Source organism: Lathyrus oleraceus, chromosome 7, assembly GCF_024323335.1.
Source record: "Lathyrus oleraceus cultivar Zhongwan6 chromosome 7, CAAS_Psat_ZW6_1.0, whole genome shotgun sequence".
NCBI lineage: Eukaryota > Viridiplantae > Streptophyta > Magnoliopsida > Fabales > Fabaceae > Lathyrus > Lathyrus oleraceus.
In genome coordinates, this window is record NC_066585.1 from 36,437,286 (window position 1) to 36,457,402 (window position 20,117).

A 20,117-nucleotide genomic window follows, 5' to 3' on the forward strand; every position below is an offset into this window, starting at 1 on the left:
AAGAATGGATGTTTGTTTCTTGGAATCTTTCAAGTTCTTGGTTTTTGACGCCATTGATGATAGAAATTTGGGAGGAAATCTATTGTGTTTAGAGTTTTATTGAGAGAAGAGGATTTTTTTTTGTGATAATGGAGGTTGAAGTGTAATCTATGGTAGATAGTTGGTTGAAATTGTGTATGTTAGGTGTAATAATGGTTTGAAGAGCTTTAAGGTGGTTGAATGAGTATGTTTGGATGTGGTTTAAGGTGGTTTATTGCTACTACTCGTGAAGTGTTGCATGAATAGAAAAGGAAAAGAAGAGTCATGAAAATGGAGAGGTGGTGTATAGAGGGTTGGTCCAAAATGGAGTGAGTCAGTTGGTTATTTTTTATGATCTGTTTGTGTGGTAGAGAAGAAGTCGTTTCACTTGTGTTTTGTGAGGTTAGTTTGTTGCTACATGGTTGTTTTCATGTTTCTTAATGGTTGTTTTAAGAAGATGAAATGGAGGTTAAGGGAGGTTGTTGTGTAACTTGGGGTGGTTTATCTTAGTAAGATGGTGTTTATGATGGTGACGAAAATAATGGTGAACGTAAGGTGGTTCAATGGGGAAGAAGGTGGTTGGAGGTAATGAAGATGAGTTGTTTCATGGTATGGTTTGTGTGGTATGGTGTTTTGTGAGGTGAATTAATACACTCTAAAAATCAAGAAGAAGGGCATTATGGTCTTATGAAAAATGAGAATGGAAAAAATAGGACAAGTGGGCGTCGTTCGTCAACTACCCCCCTCTCTTTGTTGTCCAATGGTCACTTTTATAGTGACATGTATGTGTCCGCCCCGCCCCGCCCCGTTTTCTTCACATACTTTTGAAAAGACGAGTATTTACATAAAATTTTGCGAATTTAGATTTAAAAAATGCAGTGTTCGCTGGATTTCTCCGCCCCGACCTCACTTTTTTGCGGGGTGGACTTGGTTTTTAAGCCTACATCCTCAACTATGCCCATCCTGCTCCGTTCCGTTTTTTTGCGAGACTGACCTAATTGGGGCGGACTTTACCGTTTGCCATCCCTAATTATAACTCACTTATTACAAAATATTATAACATTATTGTTATAATTCAACAGGTATACTTTTTGTTAGCTTGTCGATTATTCATGAGTGTTGAAGATGAGAACCATGTAGCAAAATTCAAGGATCCATTTCATTTAATAGCGGTCGGAATAATATCCCTGGCGCTCAATTTTCCCGGAACACCGTTCAACAAAGCTATAAAAGCCTTAAACATCATTAGAAAAGATTTGTTGAAGATCATAAAGCAAATGAGGATGGATTTGGCACAAGGTGTTGCATCACCAACACAAGATATATTGTCTCAGATGTTGTTGACTTGTGATGAAAATGGAGACTACGTGAATGAACGTAATATTGCTGATAAGATTATAAGGATTTTGATATGAGGACATGACACTACTAGTATCACATGCACTTTCATCGTCAAATATCTCACCGAGTTTCCTCACATTTACGATAAAGTTTATCAAGGTGAGTCGGATCTAAAATTATTCGATATGTTAACGAGTTATATTAAAATAAACGTCTTATAAAATTCTATAACTGATTCAAATTATTATTATTAAATTTTATAAACATGATAATATATGCAATAAAAAACATCATAGTATTCAATATGAGACATAGATCTACCTATGTTTGTATGGTTGGGATTTAAGTGAGGTTTTGAAGTTATGTTCACTATGTTTATTCACATGAAAATTAAAATGCACATGGAGAGAAAAAGGTTGTTATGTGGTAGTAAGGTGGTAGAAGCTCATTGTGTTAACATGAAGAGGGAGTGATACATTTATAGTAGTGATTGAAGAAGATCCTTTGAAGGTGGTGGTGAAACGTGAACAAAAGAAGGAAGGGTCACGTTGCGGCCCTTATTCCACTCATTCGTTTGGGGTTTTCTTTTTTCTTATGAAAAATGAGAGGGAAAAAAATAGGACAAGTGGGCGTCGTTCGTCAACTACCCCCCCCCCCCCCCCATCTCTTTGTTGTCCAATGGTCACTTTTTTTTAAATAACCATTTTTATCAAAAAAAATTCAAAAATAACCAATAATTCAAAAAACAAGACCAAAATAACCAGGTTTTGAAGAGGATGCGCCTGATGAATTGGCGCACCCCTAAAGCATTAAAAGGAGGCACCAATAGCATTGGCGCATGCATTTGGTGCCCATGTCATCATAGTTAGGTCGTTGGGGTTGGGTAGATTGGGGACGGTATATTTGCCCAAATTGGGCCATTGATTCGTTTTGGAAATAAAACAATGGTTCCCGCGGTGTACTATAGTTAAACAATGGTTGGGTGTTATATTTATGGGATGTTTGGGTGGTCATTGGTGGGGGGCTACGATGAAGTGACCCATATGAATCATCTGGGTTATATACGGTTGTGGTTGCGGGGTTTGATTCTTTGTATTGTGTTTGGGTGGGTGGTATAAATGGATTGTGACGTTGGATAGTAGGTTATTGGGTGGTTGGCATGAACGGGTTGCAAGGTTGGGTGTTTGGTTGTTGTGTGTATGTGGTAGGTTGATGTTGTATGCTTGGTTGTTGGGTTTGGGTGGGTTCATATTGGTGTTGGGTGGGGAATTGTTGTGGGGCGTACGATGACGAAGCAAGTTGGCGTGGATCCATTAAATATTGCGGCTCAGATACAAATTGTTGAGTTGTTACCGACCTAAACCATGCCATATATTGTTGAGTCGATCTTGCACCATGGATGACTGGTTCGTTTAAGATATGTTGTCGTCAATTCCTCCATTGACGACACATCTCTTTGGAAAAGTCTCTCCAGTTAGAATAATCCCATTGTGGATCAACCCTTTTTTGATGCCAATTCCTCAAACACGTGGGAGATTCTGGAATCTGTTGTAGCATGCCAAACTGCAGTTTGACCCGGTCACTCTGGTGCATTTCCACCATAGTGAATCGGATAATCGGTGTCTTTGCTGCCCAAACTACAACATCGTCATGGTTCACATCATGATCCAGACCCAGATATGGCCTCCAGATAAACTGTAAAACAATACGAAATGATTAGATGGAAAATAATTTGATAAGTATTTTTAAATTAAAATATAGTTGTGTAGGAGTATTACATCGGCATGTCCAATGTGGTCCAATAGATTGCGATAGACTACAATAGCGTGTTTCAGACACCTATTATAGTTCATCCCCCTTACTAACCACCTTAGATAAAAAAAGTGAAAAATATTTTACTGTTAATTATAATATAAAATATAATTAACTAAATGGTAAAGTGTTATACTTACTTGATTGCAAACGGGAACACGAATAGGTGCTCGTTTATCGAGGCGAGCGACGACATTCTTGACCAACCCCAAGCTTGAAGCAAATACGCACATGAAAAAAAAGTACAGGTATTCTTTTTGCAGTTTTACACATTGCACTATATAGATGTGCTAACATAGCTGAACCTCAACTATATGTGTTTACCTTATTAATGTTGCGTAATAAAGGTAAATACATTATATTTACAGAATTACCTGTACTTTCTGGAAATAAAAAATTACCAAATAAAATCATAATATAAAACCGAGCTTTTATTATTTTCTCGTACTCGGTTGAATCTTTGGACAATAATATACTGGCATAATATTGTTTAAGGTATTTTAAATGTATACCTTGCCCCTTGCTTGACCGGATGTCTCTCCCTCAATTTCGTCGTCTAACAAAGGGGCACCCAATAATTCATTGCAGATAGAGTTGTCTTGGTTAACTCTACCATTCACGGCCTTTCCATCTATACGGAGACCCAACAACATGTACACATCCTCAAGTGTGACGGTACACTCACCAATCGGAAGGTGAAATGTGTGGGTCTCGGGTCTCCACCTCTCCAACAAAGCAAGAATGAACTTGTAGTCCACCGAGTACGAAACAATGTTGAGTAGATTTCCAAATCCATATCCTCTAATATATGGTTCTATTAAAGGATTGTGGGGTACATATTCATGTACACGGCATCTAAAATGCTTTAGATCCTAATAACAAAAAAGTAAGAAATGCAATAAGAAAAAGAAATACATAATCGACAAAGGTAACTCTATAAGAAGTAAGAAAAACATAGGTAAGAAAGGTATACAACTAAAAACGGAATAAGTAAAAAGAGAGAGATAACATACAAATGCCGAGATATTCTCGAGTGTTCCTCTGTATTCATCGTCCATAGTCAACAAAGACATGATTTTGTGTTGCAGAGCTTGAGTGTGGTAGAGAAATAGTGTGACAAAGAAGAATATAGATGAGTATTGATGAAGATGATTTGATATTGTTGATATGAAAGGCTATTTATAGATGAATGAGTTAGTAGGTATGCAACCTAAGAAGAATGGGATCGGTTGCATGCAATGACAAAAGAAGACAATGGAATGATAAAATGCAGACTACCCTTAGCTTTGTCTTTGTCCTAGGCGCATGTGAATAATCCACATGCAAGGGAAGAGGCGCCCTTCCTCTTGGCGCCTGCATGTGATTCTTCACATGCAAGGAAGAGGCACCCTTCCTCTTGGCGCCTTAGTGTAGGGCATGGGAAGGGGCGCCCTTCCTAGTGGCGCCTTAGTTCATTTGAAGTGGAGGGGCGCCATTCCTCTTGGCGCCCAAGTTGCTTTATGGCGCCTAGGGAATGGGCGCCTGTTAGGAATATTAGGGCTCAGAGATTCCTGGATTCCCTGGGCGCATGTGTGTTCTTGTCACTGCATGTGGATTCTTTTTACTGCATGCATGGTCAAGTCTGTACAGACAAACCAAGTGATCAATGCAACACTATTTATGTTGTGCAGATGAACAACTTAGCAATGCATTCAATTCCAGTAAAGAAACATAGATTTTTAATATTTGAACAAAATGTTTTCCACACAACATTACATGATCAGTGCTCATGTCGAAGGTGAAATATTTGATCATCAGTTGTTCGGTTTTTGTTTTCGAAACACAGAGGTAACTCGATTTACAATAAATCGATGATCAAATTTTTCACATCTGAAACAAAGAGAAGAAAAGAAATTACAGTGCATTAATGTGGGTCAAATCATCTATAAAAATCCGGTTTGGTTTGCAGAAAACCAGGTAAAATTTTATCTGAAGAAGATTCGAGATGATAACAATGTTCAACATATATTTGTCAGTCACAAACAATCCGGTTACAAAGATATAGAGTTGTATATATTACCACATCAACAACAGGTGTCTCAGTTCATTGATCAGTTACAAGTGTTTTGTGAGACTGATGACGAACAAGCTGAGGTGAATGTTCCAGATGACGAAGAAGAAAAAGCTGAGATCATGGTTGATTCAATGGTGAATGTTGATGAGGAAGAGGAGCCAATACCAGCAAGTCATGTATATTATCCGCCCCAACACATGACAAGGTTGAATTTGGGTTCAGATGAACCTTCATCAGAAGTATGGTACAATCCTTACGTGCAAATGCAAGGATCTTTGAAACAAGGAGACACCTTTCGCATAAAAGAGGAATGTGTAAAAGCCATTAAGAAATTACACATGCAACTGTCAGTTGATTTCAGAGTTGACAGAACTGACGCATTGAGGTATAAAGTTTATTATTCGAATGAGCACTGCCTTTTTAGGTTGTCATCTTCGTACCGGAAGAGGAGTGAGTCTTGGGAGATTGGATCAATGGGTCCAGATCACACATGCATGCTGACAAACCCAATGTAGGATCATCGTAAATTAAGCTCTCAGCTAATATTTGATTTTAATATTGTCTGTCATTGGCGATTATCCGTCGTTAAAGGTGAGTACAATAATCTCACCTATTAGGGCAGAGTACGAGTACACTCCATCATATAGGAAGGCATGGATAGCTAGGAAAAAGGTTGTTGAATTTTTTTTGGCAATTGGGAGGAGTATTACAAACAACTTCCAAAATACCTGTTGGCTCTAAAACAATATGCTCCCGGGACTATTGTCAAGTTGGAAACATTGCCCGCGTATACACCAGATGGTACGTGTGCTATTGGAAATGGAATATTTCACTGTCTCTTCTGGGCGTATCAACCATGCATCATAGATTTTTCTTTCTGTAAACCAATTATACAAATTGATGGTACATGGTTGTACAGAAAATACAAAGGAATGTTACTGATGGCAGTGGCACAAGATGGGAACAACAACATTTTTCCAATCGCCTTTGCCCTAGTTGAAGGGGAGACTGCTGAGGGATGGATTTTTTTCCTAAGAAATCTCCAATTGCACGTTGCACCTCAGCCTAACTTATGTTTGATCTCCGACAGACACCCTTCAATCATCAGTGCATATAATAACATTGATAACGGCTGGCAAAATCCTCCTTCGAAGCATGTGTTTTGTATTAGACATATTGCTCATAACTTCATGCGGGAAATCAAAGATAAGACGTTGCGGAAGAAGGTTGTCAATGCAGGTTACGCATTATCAGAACCTTCTTTCAAACACTACTGCGAGGAAATAAGATTGTCAAACGAAGATGCAGTACGGTGGATCGATAGTATTCCATTGGAAAAGTGGACTAGGGCATACGATAACGGTCAGCGTTGGGGCCACATGACAACAAATCTTCTGGAATTTATGAAATTTGTCTTCAAAGGCATCTGTAACCTACCTATAACTGCTTTGGTGCAGGCAACATATTTCAGGCTAGGGGCGCTGTTTGAAACCAGACACTCAAAATGGAGTTCAGTGTTGCAATCTGGACAATTGTTCAGTGATGCTTCAATGAAATTCATTAGACATGAAGTTGCCAAAGCATAAACACACGTGGTTACGGTCTTTGACCGCATTAAAGGTCAGTATAGTGTTGCCGAGTCCATGGATCACAATGAGGGCATGTCGATGGGACAGTACAGAGTCGAACTAGATAGAGGTTGGTGCGACTGCAGGAAGTTCCAAGCCTTTCGTACCCCCTGCTCCCATGTAATTGCGCCATGCTCAAAGGTTCGAAGAGATCCATCATACTTGCTATCTGAAGTTTACAAAGTCGTTAGCCTTTCAAATGTTTATAAAATTAGTTTTTCCGTAGTGGCCAAAGAGGATTATTGGCCAGAATATCAAAGGGACATCGTCTGGCACAACGAAGTTATGCGAAGGAAGAAAAAAGGTCGCCCAAACAGCACCTGGATTCGAACTGATATGGATACGGCAAAAAAAATTGTTAGACTGTGTAGTTCATGCCGTCAGTCAGGTCACAATCGTAATAACTGTCCTGGTGTTGGAACGAGCAAAACCAGATAAATTCACATGTACCGCTATTGCAATATATGAAAAACTAAATTCATTTCATATTAGACGTCTGTGAAGAAAGTACCATTACATAAATAGTAACACAAATAATTATAACAAATAAAATACAAGAACTATGCGATTACAACCATAAACAATTTTGAACATGTAATACATCATCCTACGAGCGTCTTGGTCGGTCTTAATATTCACCCATTCGCGCACTTCTCCGTTTTGGTTGAACGTAGACACGAGTCATTGTATTCTTCTAATCCTTTCACCCTCTCTGATTTCTCCCTCTAACCAATTGTACAACGTCCGATTAAAATGTTCAAATGTATCTGTGTTCCAAAGTCGAATTTGTACCGGGCCGCAACGGCGGAAAATATTACATCAGGATTTCGTTTCTGAATGTATGCAGACATTGTTGAAACAGAGAAACCTGAAGGTGATGGTGGTTGAACTAGAGAAATTATGGTATTAGGAGATGATTTTGAGTGAAAAATATTGCATCCAAATCGTGGTATTTATAGAGACTGAACATCAATTGTACATGACATGCATGCGCCTGAGGGATTGGCGCCCACATGAAAAACATGTAGGCGCCAGATGAATTAGCGCCCACACTACAAGGCACACCTAGGCGCCAGGAGCATTGGAGCCTCCTCATGAGGGCCAATGCATGTGCCAATAGCATTGGCGCCTCCTCATGAGGAGCCCAATGCATGCGCCAATGCTATTGGCGCCTCCTTTTAATGCTTTGGGGGTGCGCCAATTCATCTGGCGCATTCTCTTCAAAACCTGGTTATTTTGGTTTTTTTATTTAACTATTGGTTATTTTCGATTTTTTTTTGAAAAAAATGGTTATTTTAAAAAAAATCCACTTTTATAGTGACATGTAGGGTTTTCATTATTGAAATAAAGACCATAATGCCCTTGTTCTTGATTTTTAGAGTGTAAAAAAAGTTTAAAATAAATAATTCAAATAAAACTTAAACTATCCTAAATAGTCAAAATAAAATCGAAACAAAAACATAAATAATCATATTTAATTGATTCAAACCTTTTGACAAAAAAAGAAAAAAGAAAAGGATTCAAAACGAATAAAAAATGTGCGTGAAAGCTTTCGAAAAAATGAAATGAATGCACTAAAATAATCAGCACGAAATAAATCTCTCGAAAATATACAGGGTTCAATCAAAATTTGAAATAAAAAAATGACCGATTAAAAGGCTCAGACTGTTTAAAATGCGACTGAAAAAGTATTAAAAAGAATAAAACGAGCATGTTAGGTTAAAATTATGTCTACAAGCTCGATGTTGAAATTTTTTTGCCCGCTAACTTCACGTGCATTTGAGAATCAGTTCAACCGGTTTATCTGTAAACCCAAAAATTTATTATGACTGACATTTTAGGCATTATGCAAGATGAAATGTATGTTATGATATGCAAATTATGCAAATGTCATGATGCATGTATCCGTTTATTGAATGAGGGGCAAAATTGGGGTATGGTACACCACTTTTACAATTTTGTTTTTGGTTCAGACACCGCATATACAATTCTTTGTCCTTGGTTCAGACACCACTTTTACAATTTTGTCCTTGGTTTAGACACCACATTTCAATTCTTTGTCTTTGGTTCAGGCCAAACAACATTTTTTTCATAAAAGAACTGTTATACTACATTCCTTAGTAGTCAGACTAACAACTTAGAGCATCTGAACCAGGATCAAATAGCTAACGTCAAAAGACTTCTAGGATACTATTGTATCATTGTTCCCTAAAATCAACCAACAAATACTCATTTTCTAGCACAATCTACGAAGCTCTGATTTTCTCATTGCACCATGAGAATACGTAGGCACAAGGTTTTAAAATCTTGGCGAGCACATCAATCAAAAACTTATTTTTCCCATTAATTAAAACTAATCGCAAGTAACCTTTAGATAATAACACCTATACACACATAGAGTAATCAAAATGGTTCTTGTTGAGTACAACGGATGTGAGGGGTTCTCATACCTTCCCCTTGCATAACCTATTTCCTTATATTTTTCTTTTCCCTTTGGGTTTTATTGATATTTTCGCTTAATCTTAGAATAAACAATATTTAGTGGCGACTCTGTTGTATTTTGAGCGTGTGATGCACTCGGGTATTTTTTGCGGCAGGACAACTCTCTGAACAAGTAATTATTGAAAACTTACTAAGATCACTTCCTCCTCGATTTATTTACATAGTTGTAGCCATATAACACTCTAAAGACACCAGTACCATGAGAATTGAAGAGCTCTATAGTAGTTTAGCGGCACAAGTTTTGTGTCTGACTAAAATAAACTCTGAAAAGGAGTCAAAACAGGTTCTGAAAGCTCAGACTCTGAAAGCTTCTTTTGGCAAGAAGAACTAGAAGCAAGCATGGCTAATGGATAAGAAAACGTATGTTGGTGGTAGTTTTAAGTCATAACTCTCCAACTCTATTGATAAGAAACATAATAATATTCATAAGGGAAAGGAGAAGTTTGATAAGAGAAATGTCTAGTGCTACAGTTGCAACAAGTTTGGCCATTTTGATGTTGATTGCAGGTCAAACAAGGTTAGCAATGGTGAAAAATCCAACATAGCCAAAAGAGATTCTGATGATGAACCTGTGATATTCATGGCATCTGAGACTGTAGGTGGATTAATGGTAGACTGGTGGTATATGGATATTATCTACTCAAATCACCTAATTGGAAACAAACAATGGCTGGTTGATTTTGACTCTGGTAAAAGGACCAAGATCAGATGTGTTGATGATAAGTATCTGAATGCTAAAGGAATGGGAAATGTCAGAGTGAAATTTAACAATGGTAAAACGACACTGATTAAGGATATGTGGTATGTTCCTGGCATGAATAGCAATCTGATGAGTGTTGATCAGGTGATTGAAAAAGGATTTTAAGTAACCGTGAAGGAAAATCTCTTGAAATTGTATGAATATAATCAGAAGTTGATTATGCAGTATGAACTGGGAAGAAATGGAACATTCAAGGTGAATTTTACAACACCATGCACTCAATGCCTAAGTGCAAGAAGTATTGAAGGGGAAAGTGAGTTCTCACACAAGATATTGGAGGCATTTAAACTATAGAAGCTTAGGGCATTTGAGTTCAAATAACCTGGTACATGGAATCCCATAGATTGTGGCACCAGAGAAATCATGTGATGTATGCATGAGAGGCAAGCAACCAAGATTTCCATTCTCATTAGAAATACCTCCAAGAGCAACTCATGTTTTGGGTGTGGTGCATTCTGATGTATGTGGGCCTTTTGAGGTACCTTCACTTGGAGGGAACAAGTACTTTGTGTTTTTTGTAGATGACTTCACAAGAGTGACATGGGTAGCACTCATGAGGTGTTTGTTGAGTTAAAGAAGTTCAAAGTGAAGGCTGAAAATAAAAGTGGACAAATATTGAAGATCCTCATAACCGATGGTGGAGCTGAGTTCAATTTAACAAAGTTCAAGAATTTCTATGAGGAATATGGTATTGAGCATGAGGTGACTTCTCCATACACTCCACAACATAATGGTCTTGCTGAAAGGAGAAATAGAACTCTTCTTGACATGACAAGGAGCATGATCAAGGATAAGAGTCTACCTAAGCAATTGTGGGTGAAGAAATTGCCACTTCAGTATATGTGCTCAACAGATGTCCAAAAAAGAAGTTAAAGAAAGCAATTCCTATTGAGAAGTGGCCTGGAAGAAAGAAAAGTGTTAGCCATTTCAAGGTGTTCGGTTTTGTATGTTACAAACATATACCATATGCTACTAGAAGGAAATTGGATGACATAAGCAAAGTCGGGTTGCTTATAGGTTACCACAGTACATGTGCTTATAAGCTTTATTGTCCAGTCACCAACAAAGTTGAAGTCATAAGAGATGTCATAGTGAAAGAATCAGAAACATGGGACTGAAGCATGTACCAATCCAACTCTAGTGTAATGTTAACACTAGAGTATGATTATGCCTTTGAAGGAGATTCTGCCTCTGAAGGTGATTCTGACTCTAAAGGTGAGTTTGACTCTGAAGATAACTCTGACTCTCAAAGTGAGTCTGACTCTGAAGGTGACTTTGACTCTGAAGGTGAGTCTGAATCTGACAGTGGATCTGACTCTGAAGGTGATCCAGCATGTGAAGGTGGAAATTTTGAAGGTGGTCTAGCTTCTGAAGGTGAAGTTGCACAGTTCTAAGACCACAGAGAGTTAGACAGATACCAAGGAGACTTGCAGACTTTGATTTGCTATAATATACCGAGATTGACTCTGAAAGGGAAGTCATATAGAATACCATGATGGTAGGCTTTGAACCTGTCAGTATCAATGAGGCTCTCAAGAAGAATATGCGGGTGAACACCATGAAGGAAGAGCTTGAGGCCATTCAAAGAAACAAGACATGGGAATTGGTTATTCACCTCATAACAACAAAGCCATCAGTGTGAGATGCATTTTCAAGACAAAGTTGAAGCCATATGGTTCAGTTGGCAAGCATAAAGCAAGGTTAGTAGCTAGAGGATTCCTATAAAAGTTTGGTTTAGACTACTTTGAAGTGTTTGCACTTGTAGCTAGACATGAAACCATAAGGTTGGTTATTTCTATAGCTGCAAGTAGGAATTGGCCTTTGATATATTTAGATGTAAAGTCAGCTTTTCTGAATGGTACATTGCAAGAAGAAGTTTATGTGTTACAACCTCCTATATTTGTGAAAGACAACAAAGAAGGGATGGTGTACAAGCTTCATAAAGCCTTGTATGTGCTGAAACAAGCTCCAAGGGAGTAGAATCTAAATATTGATTCATTTTTCAAGCTTCTGGGGTTTAAGAAATGTGAAATAGAATATGGTGCGTATGTGCAACATACCTTTGAAGGCAATGTGATTCTAGTGTGTTTTTATGTGGATGATATACTTCTAACAGGGAGTTGTACTTATGAGATAAACAAGTTCAAGAAGGCGTGGATAAATGTGTTTGATATGACCCACCTTGGAAATATGATATATTTTCTATGGATGAAGATATCACACTCTGAAAAGAGAATCATTGTGCACCAACTAAAGTATGAACTTGAGTCGCTTAAGAGATTTGAGTTGATGAATTGTAAGTCAGCTGTGGCACCTACTGAGACAAATCATAAGATGGATTTAAATGTTGATGGTGAGGATGTAGATGCCACAACCTTTAAACAATTGGTTGTCAGTCTGAGATATTTGTGTGATAATATGCCTGACATATGTTATGCGGTTGGAATGGTGACTAAGTTTATGAGTAAAGCCAAAGTGGTCACGTTATCAAGTTGCAGTCAGGATTCTAAGGTATGTAAAAGGAACTCTGAGGCATGGAATTTTGTTTCTATCTGGAGTGTGAGATGATGTTGAGCTGATATGTTAGTCAGACTCTGACCGGTGTGGTGATAGAGTGGACAGAAGGAGTATTACATAGTACATGTTCATGTATCTAGGAGCTCTCATTTCTTGGTGCTCCAAGAAGCAACCATTGGTTGCTTTGTCAACCTGTGAAGCTAAATATATAGTTAGTGCTTTGTCAGCTTGTCAAGCTATTTGGCTGATGAATTTGCTACAGAAACTAAAGTTCAAGGTGAGCAAACCAGTCAGATTGATGATTGGTAACAAATATGCCATAAGTCTTTCTAAGAATCCAGTGTTGCATGGAATGAGCAATCACATTGACACTAAGTGTCATTTTCTGCGCAATAAAGTTCAGAATAGTTTACTTGAGGTTGTTCATGTCAGCACACATAAGCAACTTGCAGATGTGCTGACCAAGATGATCAAAACTAAAGACTTCGTCAATTTGAGTGATGGAATTGGTGTTGTTCATTTTAAAAATTGGATGTGAATTAAGGGATGGGGTTGAATGTAATTCAACGTTCAAGATTGGTTTAGTTTTGAGCTTCACTTGCATTTGAATTTGAGTGAATGTATATAAGCCCAAAGTAAGATGAAATTTTGACATAATTCTACATTTGAGAAAGTTTAAAAGTCAATTATATATTCTCTCCTTCAATTCTTATACATCAATGAAAGTTCATTGTTGCACTCCAACAATATTTAGTATTCATTTTCTCTTAAAAAAATATCCTTTAAAGACAAAAAGACTGAATTTTTATAGACATTTATGTATTTATTAATATAATAAAAGTTAAAATGTTTAATATTTCTTTAAAAAAATATTTAAATATTTTATAAAACACTCTTTAGACACTTGTTGTTAGCAAGAACCTAATTCTTATTTAGTGAATAATTTATTAAAATTTACAGCAAGTACCGTGGAAATGAGGGAATAACACAATACTTTAGTCAATAATTTTTTTCGACAAAATATTTGACCTTATTTTATATTGTTTTGTTTCTTACTTTCTCCCACCCACGAAATCACACACTTCCTAGCATTATGCCTATAAATTGCACCCCTCAAAACATGTACATGCATTCCATTGCACCATTGCAATTAAGAAAAACAATATATATTATAAACAAGTTTGCAACTATATTCTTTTTCACTAAATTTTTTTCAAGTTATCACATAAAAAGCATGGAGCACAATTTCTATCTCTCCCTTCTTCTTCTCTTTGTCTCTTTCATTTCCCTCTCACTTTTTTTCCTCTTCAACAAAAACAAATCTCCATGGAACCTACCACCGGGGAAAATGGGTTACCCGGTGATCGGCGAAAGTCTCGAGTTTTTATCGACCGGATGGAAAGGACATCCGGAAAATTTCATTTTCGACCGAATGATTAAACATTCAACGGAAGTATTTAAAACATCAATCCTAGGTGAATCCACGGTGGTTTTTTGTGGAGCCGCATGTAACAAGTTTTTGTTTTCAAACGAGAATAAAACAGTTGTATCATGGTGGCCAAATAGTGTGAACAAAGTATTTCCTAATAATTCAGTTGGAATAGATTCTAAGGAAGAAGCTATGAGGATGAGAAAAATGCTTCCTCAGTTTCTTAAACCAGAAGCTTTGCAACGTTATGTTGGTATTATGGATACTATTGCTCAAAGACACTTTGTTTCTCTTTGGGAAAATAAAGATCAAGTCACTGTTTATCCATTGGCTAAAAGGTTTGTTATTTACTTTTCACATGCATGCACCATTTATTTATTTTCTTCAATTATAAGTAGCGGTGGCAAAATGGGTCTCTTCTGTTGGGCATGTCCATTTTGTATGCGGGGCAGGCCAATGCTTTAGGTCTTCATCCTCTAATGTGTCCATCCCGTCTCGTCTCGTCCCGTTTTCTTCGCGGACTTTTGTGGAAATGAACATTTACATACACTTTTACAATTCTAGGTTAAAAAAAATACAGTGTCCCGCTGGCTTTCTCCATCCGTCCTCAGTTTTTTGCAGGGTGGATTTGGTTTTTAAACCCACGTCTTCAACTATAACAGTTCCGTCCCATTTTTTCGCGGACTTTTGCGGGGACGCATTTACATAAACTTTTGTGATTTTAGATTAAAAAATGCAGTATCATGCTGACTTTCTCCGTCCCACCCTAACTTTTTTTTTGTTGGATATATTTGATTTTTAAGTCCACATCTTCAACTATTTTCGTCTCGTCCCGTCCCGTTTTTTTCGAGACAGACCTAAACGGGACGGACTTGCCCTTTTGCCACCCCTAATTATAACTCACTTATTACAAAAGATTATAACCTTATTGTTATAATTCAACAGGTATACTTTTTTGTTAGCTTGTCGATTATTCATGAGCGTTGAAGATGAGAACCATGTAGCAAAATTCAGGGATCCATTTCATTTAATAGCGGCCGGAATCATATCCCTGCCGCTAAATTTGCCCGGAACTCCGTTCAACAAAGCTATAAAAGCCTCAAACACCATTAGAAAAGAGTTGTTGAAGATCATAAAGCAAAGGAGGATGGATTTGGCACAAGGTGTTGCATCACCAACACAAGATATATTGTCTCACATGTTGTTGACTTGTGACGAAAATGGAGACTACGTGAATGAACTTAATATTGCTGATAAGATTCTAGGGCTTTTGATAGGAGGACATGACACTGCTAGCATCGCATGCACTTTCGTTGTCAAATATCTTGCCGAGTTTCCTCACATTTACGATAAAGTCTTTCAAGGTAAATCGAATATAAAATTATTTGATATGTTAATGAGTTATAAAATAAATGTCGTAAAAAATTTTATAACTTATTTAAATTATTATTATTAAATTTTATTAACATGATAATATGTGCAATCAAAAAACATCATAGTATTCAATATGAGACATAGATCTGCCTATGTTTGTTTCTGAAGTTGTTTATTAAAAAGTTCACAAGACGTTAATACCAAAAGTTGGCCTTGCTTAATGCACGGTAGGTATATTCATTATATAATTAGGGAAATGTAATGGATAATTAAATAAAGTAACAAGCAAGTAGTAATATTGATTTTTTACTAATAATGTTTTAGTTAGTACACACCAACTTTCTTGTTCTCTTTATCAAAATCAATATATTTTTAAATGGTTGATTTATAAATAACAATGGAACCAGTTTGTAATATAGTGCTCCTCAAGTCTTATTCTACCTTTGCACTCTATCAATCCTGTCGATCAATTAACAACGAAGGCTTACCTAAAAATGGAACCAGTTTGATTTTATTTTCTTGTGACTAGGTTAAAAACAGAAAAACTGAGCCAACCCTAAAGCAAGAAACAGAATTTTAGTTTTTCAAACTAGTTGTCGTTAGGATTGTTCATGGTATGGTTAAAAAAAACGAATCGAACTAAATTAAATCATAGTAAAAATTTATTTGAGTTGAATCCGATTATTTTAATTTACTCAGATTTGAACTGAATCATAATTATTGGTTTGATATATTATTTCGAAATTCCAAAGCGTACCAAATCATTAAAAATTAATTTTTCTCAAATCAAATCATTTTAGACTATTTTTAGTTTTTTTATAAAAAAATTAAAACTTATTTTTAGTATTTTTTCTATTTTAGTTTATGTTCGGTTCAGTTACAATTTTAATTTAGTTCGATTTCAGTTTCGATTCGATTTTAAAATTGTTTGTAAAATATAGTTTAATTCACTAACTAAATATAACAATTCGATTCAGTTTGAGTTCATTATTTTTTTAACAGTCCTAGTTACCATACATGATTAAAGTTCATTTATTTAGCACACTTTAATTTGTGTTCCTTTTGTGCAACATGTATAGAGCAAATGGAAATTGCAGATTCGAAATCCCTCGGAGAGTTGTTGAATTGGGATGACCTAAAGAAAATGAGATACTCTTGGAATGTAGCTTGTGAAGTATTGAGAGTTGCACCTCCACTCCAAGGAGGTTTCAGGGAAGCCATCACTGACTTTATGTTCAATGGATTCTCAATTCCTAAGGGATGGAAGGTAATTCTGGTTTTTACTTTATGGTTTCAAGTTTGAACCTAAGGTATGAGTGCTTACTATTTTGTGATCTCCTAGCTCATTTTTATTTTTTGATATGTTTATGTGTAGCTCTATTGGAGTGTAAATTCAACACATCTGAATCCAGATTGTTTTCCCAAGCCAGAGGAATTTGACCCAACAAGATATGAAGGAAATGGACCAGCTCCTTACACTTTTGTGCCATTTGGTGGAGGACCAAGGATGTGCCCTGGAAAAGAGTATGCAAGATTGGAAATTCTAGTTTTCATGCACAATTTAGTGAAAAGGTTCAAGTGGGAAAAGATGATTCCAGATGAGAAGATTGTTGTTGATCCCTTCCCTATCCCTGCAAATAATCTCCCAATTCGTCTTTTTCCACACAAAGCTTGAAAAAGATATTCAATTTGGATTCTACAAGCTGTGGGTGCTGCTTGATGTACACAGCAAAAGTACAGTATATCACATATATGTCTCTTCTTGTATTTGTTCTTTTACTTTGTAATTTTTATCTTGCTTTAAAATAAAGGTATTTTTGAAGACCAGGGTGTTTTCGAATACCAGATTAAAAAATTTAATTTGCAGAAAAGTTGTACACATTTTAATTATGGCTTGTATTGTATCTATATTGTATGGAATGATTTTTATTGTAATTGGTTTTTGTTTAAAATAAAGTGAACCAAATATATATATCCAATTCAAAAGAGTTTGATTTATTTGAGAGTTTTCATTACTAGTGCCCCACATTTAGCTCAATTTCTTTAAATCTTCCCTCATTTCAATATACTTTGTGTACATGATAAGATTGAGATCATGATCATCATTTCAATAATTTTCTCAACTCGTTATCTTCTTTACAAACATCTTCCTCCTTTCAGACTCACCCAACATCTAATTCATGATCTCGACCATCGACACTCTTATCATTTCAATAATCTTCTCAATTCGCTGTCTTTTTTACTGACATCTTTCCCCTTTCAGACTCACCCAAAATCTAATTCATGATCTCTATCATCAACACACTTATTTATCATTATTTTCTTGCAATTGTTAGTCACCTTGTTCAACTTTAACATTCTCATCTCTGTAATCAATGTTTACACCAAAGGCTTGCATTGCAGGACATTAAAGCTTAGGCCAGCAACACTTGTTCCTCTACAGAAACTTTATCCTTTAAGTATATTAGTCAGTTGAGTGAATTGAAGTGGTTATAAGAATTTACTTCCATTACCATTTCAAAATTGTCAGCTGTTTCTTACAAAGATGAATGTGAGTTTTTACGAATCAAACATTGGATTTCTATATCATAGATCCATAGCAATTTCCTATACATAAGAACCACCTATTTGCATAACTCTTCTAACTCTGTTTTTAACTCATTTTATTTTAATGTTACAAATTTTTAATTGATATTTCCAACACATGCAAGTGCTCAAAACAACTCGAGTTATAACTGCTGGAATGGAAAATTGAAACTTCCATTTGATAATGGAACTGCACTATATAAGGGCAAAAAACACTCATTCAGGGAAACTGAAATGTTTGGTAAGCTGAAATGCCTAGGATGAATGACAGACACTTGTAATCAATTACAATGGAAACTGATACTTTGATAGCATACAACAAATTGGGGACCAAGATACAAGATATATAGATTAAAAAAATTACAAGGTAACAGCATGACTCCGAAGAACAGAAGGCCATTTGACAGGATGGTATATGACAGAGGCATGGTGAATGTTTGAAAAGCAGTGCTGGATATGAGAAAGGCCATTTGCAGCATGACTCCAAAGTTACAAAGATATTTACTTACAAAACTCATGATTGAGTAACATACAAAACAGGGACCAGTCCAGCCATCTTGCCATCCCTGCCAGGGCGTTTCTTCTTAACCTGCAGCAAGAAGTAAACAATCAATAACTGATTTTCTCATGCAAAAACACGAGGAATCCCACCAAATTCTAGATCTAGTCATCCAATATTACAGAGAGATGTTTCCTCAAAGACTTACATAAAACCAGCCATCTACTTCATACTCAATCTCTACTTCTTCTCCAGCGGTTAAACTCAACTGCCAGGAAAAACAGTGAAAAATTAATTATATCCATATTCGCACATAGAAAATAAATCCTACATTATAACAAATCAACAACATGGATACAACAGGCCAGAAAGGCCGATTAAAAAATATATGCATAAGTATGGGAGGCCTTGTCCCTGAAGGAGTAGTCCAAGAGTATGGGTTGAGACACCAACAAGTATTATGTAGGATATCTATGGCTCGATCACTGCTACTAACATATTTTCCCCCTAACAAACTAACCACTAGCAATTTGTCAATCAATTTGTAAAACAACAAGAAAAATTTAAATCGACTTACTTCATCATCTCCTCCTGCTGTGAAATCGTAAAGTGCAGATCCAAATTGTGGATTTCCAGATGAAGACCGTTCATCCTCTTGAGACTCAAAACTATAAGATTCCGTCCCAGCTAGGGGGTTCTCAAATGATTCATTTCTTTGCATGCCAGGAGATGAGTATGGTGGAGGTTCCTCTCTTATCTGGAGATTTTGAGATTTAATATCAAAACTTTAATTACAAGAATAAAATATAATTAAAAAGGGAAAAAAAAAGAAAAAAAAAACCTTACCGGAGAACCAAGACCCTCATAAATAGAGGGACCACTACTTCGGCCAGCCTTGTCCTGCCATGGATGATTCAAATTTTCAGAAGAAATTAAAAATACAAAAAATAAGTTGTCAATAAGAACATGACTAAAAATGTGAGTTGTAGCAGTGATAATACTATTTGCAAAGGCAAACATTATTAGGAGCTTATTTCTGCATAATCATTCTTAGAATATCAACAAAAATGTCATTGCAGGAAAGAATGATGCATAATAGATTAGGAGAATATTTGGTACCGTAGTTTGTGATGCTCCACGTGAATTCGGCTTTGAACTGAACAGTGAAGGGTAGCTCATTCCACCAAAATGGGATGATATTGATGTTTCAACTGATCCAGTTGAATCTGGAGATGATGATCCCAATGACTTTGCATCGTCCTCCTGTTATTGCAAGGAAGGAATTTCAGTGATACATTACACACCATCAAAAGTTCAAGACCTAAAGCATTTTAAAAAGGATCTGGCTTAATCCTAACCTCCAGTTCTGTAGTTTCTAGAAGTGTTTTTGCCCACATATCATCATAGCTAACAGAAGGCCTAGAGATTACATTCTCTTCATCAACTTCTGGGGCATCAGTTCCCGCACCCGCCAGAAATTCGTTTACCTGATGCCAAAATAAAAGGGAATTTTCAATTAAAGTCAACTAAGTTTCAAATAACAAGGAATATTAGCATTTATTGTTGCATGCATGTGTTTGAGAAATACTGTAAAATCT

The 20,117-nt window shown here is 36.4% G+C and overlaps 2 protein-coding genes across 3 annotated transcripts in view; one reads left to right on the forward strand and one right to left on the reverse strand.

The window, feature by feature from the left end:
• Positions 1-13,806: 13,806 nt before the first annotated feature.
• On the forward strand, positions 13,807-17,340 carry LOC127100468 (beta-amyrin 28-monooxygenase). The gene is made up of 4 exons (XM_051037673.1): positions 13,807-14,398; positions 15,006-15,424; positions 16,514-16,701; positions 16,810-17,340. Exons 1-4 carry the CDS (start codon positions 13,866-13,868, stop codon positions 17,107-17,109), a joined length of 1,440 nt encoding a protein of 479 aa, XP_050893630.1. The 5' UTR covers positions 13,807-13,865; the 3' UTR covers positions 17,110-17,340.
• Positions 17,341-18,178: 838 nt separating this feature from the next.
• LOC127100469 (uncharacterized) overlaps positions 18,179-20,117 on the reverse strand; it is a 30,998-nt gene continuing 29,059 nt past the window's right edge. For both annotated transcript variants that reach the window (XM_051037674.1, XM_051037675.1), the window contains 6 exons: positions 19,878-20,006; positions 19,639-19,782; positions 19,366-19,419; positions 19,097-19,276; positions 18,728-18,787; positions 18,179-18,609 (listed from right to left, as the gene is read on the reverse strand). In XM_051037674.1, the coding sequence (XP_050893631.1) occupies positions 18,535-18,609; positions 18,728-18,787; positions 19,097-19,276; positions 19,366-19,419; positions 19,639-19,782; positions 19,878-20,006 (642 nt within the window). In that variant the 3' untranslated portion in view covers positions 18,179-18,534. The remainder of the gene's footprint in view (positions 18,610-18,727; positions 18,788-19,096; positions 19,277-19,365; positions 19,420-19,638; positions 19,783-19,877; positions 20,007-20,117) is intronic.

Bases quoted from the DNA above. Each gene is read 5' to 3' on its own strand.
- LOC127100468 (XM_051037673.1), top strand. From the start codon at position 13,866: ATGGAGCACAATTTCTATCTCTCCCTTCTTCTTCTCTTTGTCTCTTTC. The intron at 15,425-16,513 runs GTAAATCGAATA...CAACATGTATAG, and splicing joins TTACGATAAAGTCTTTCAAG to AGCAAATGGAAATTGCAGAT. The intron at 16,702-16,809 runs GTAATTCTGGTT...GTTTATGTGTAG, and splicing joins CAATTCCTAAGGGATGGAAG to CTCTATTGGAGTGTAAATTC.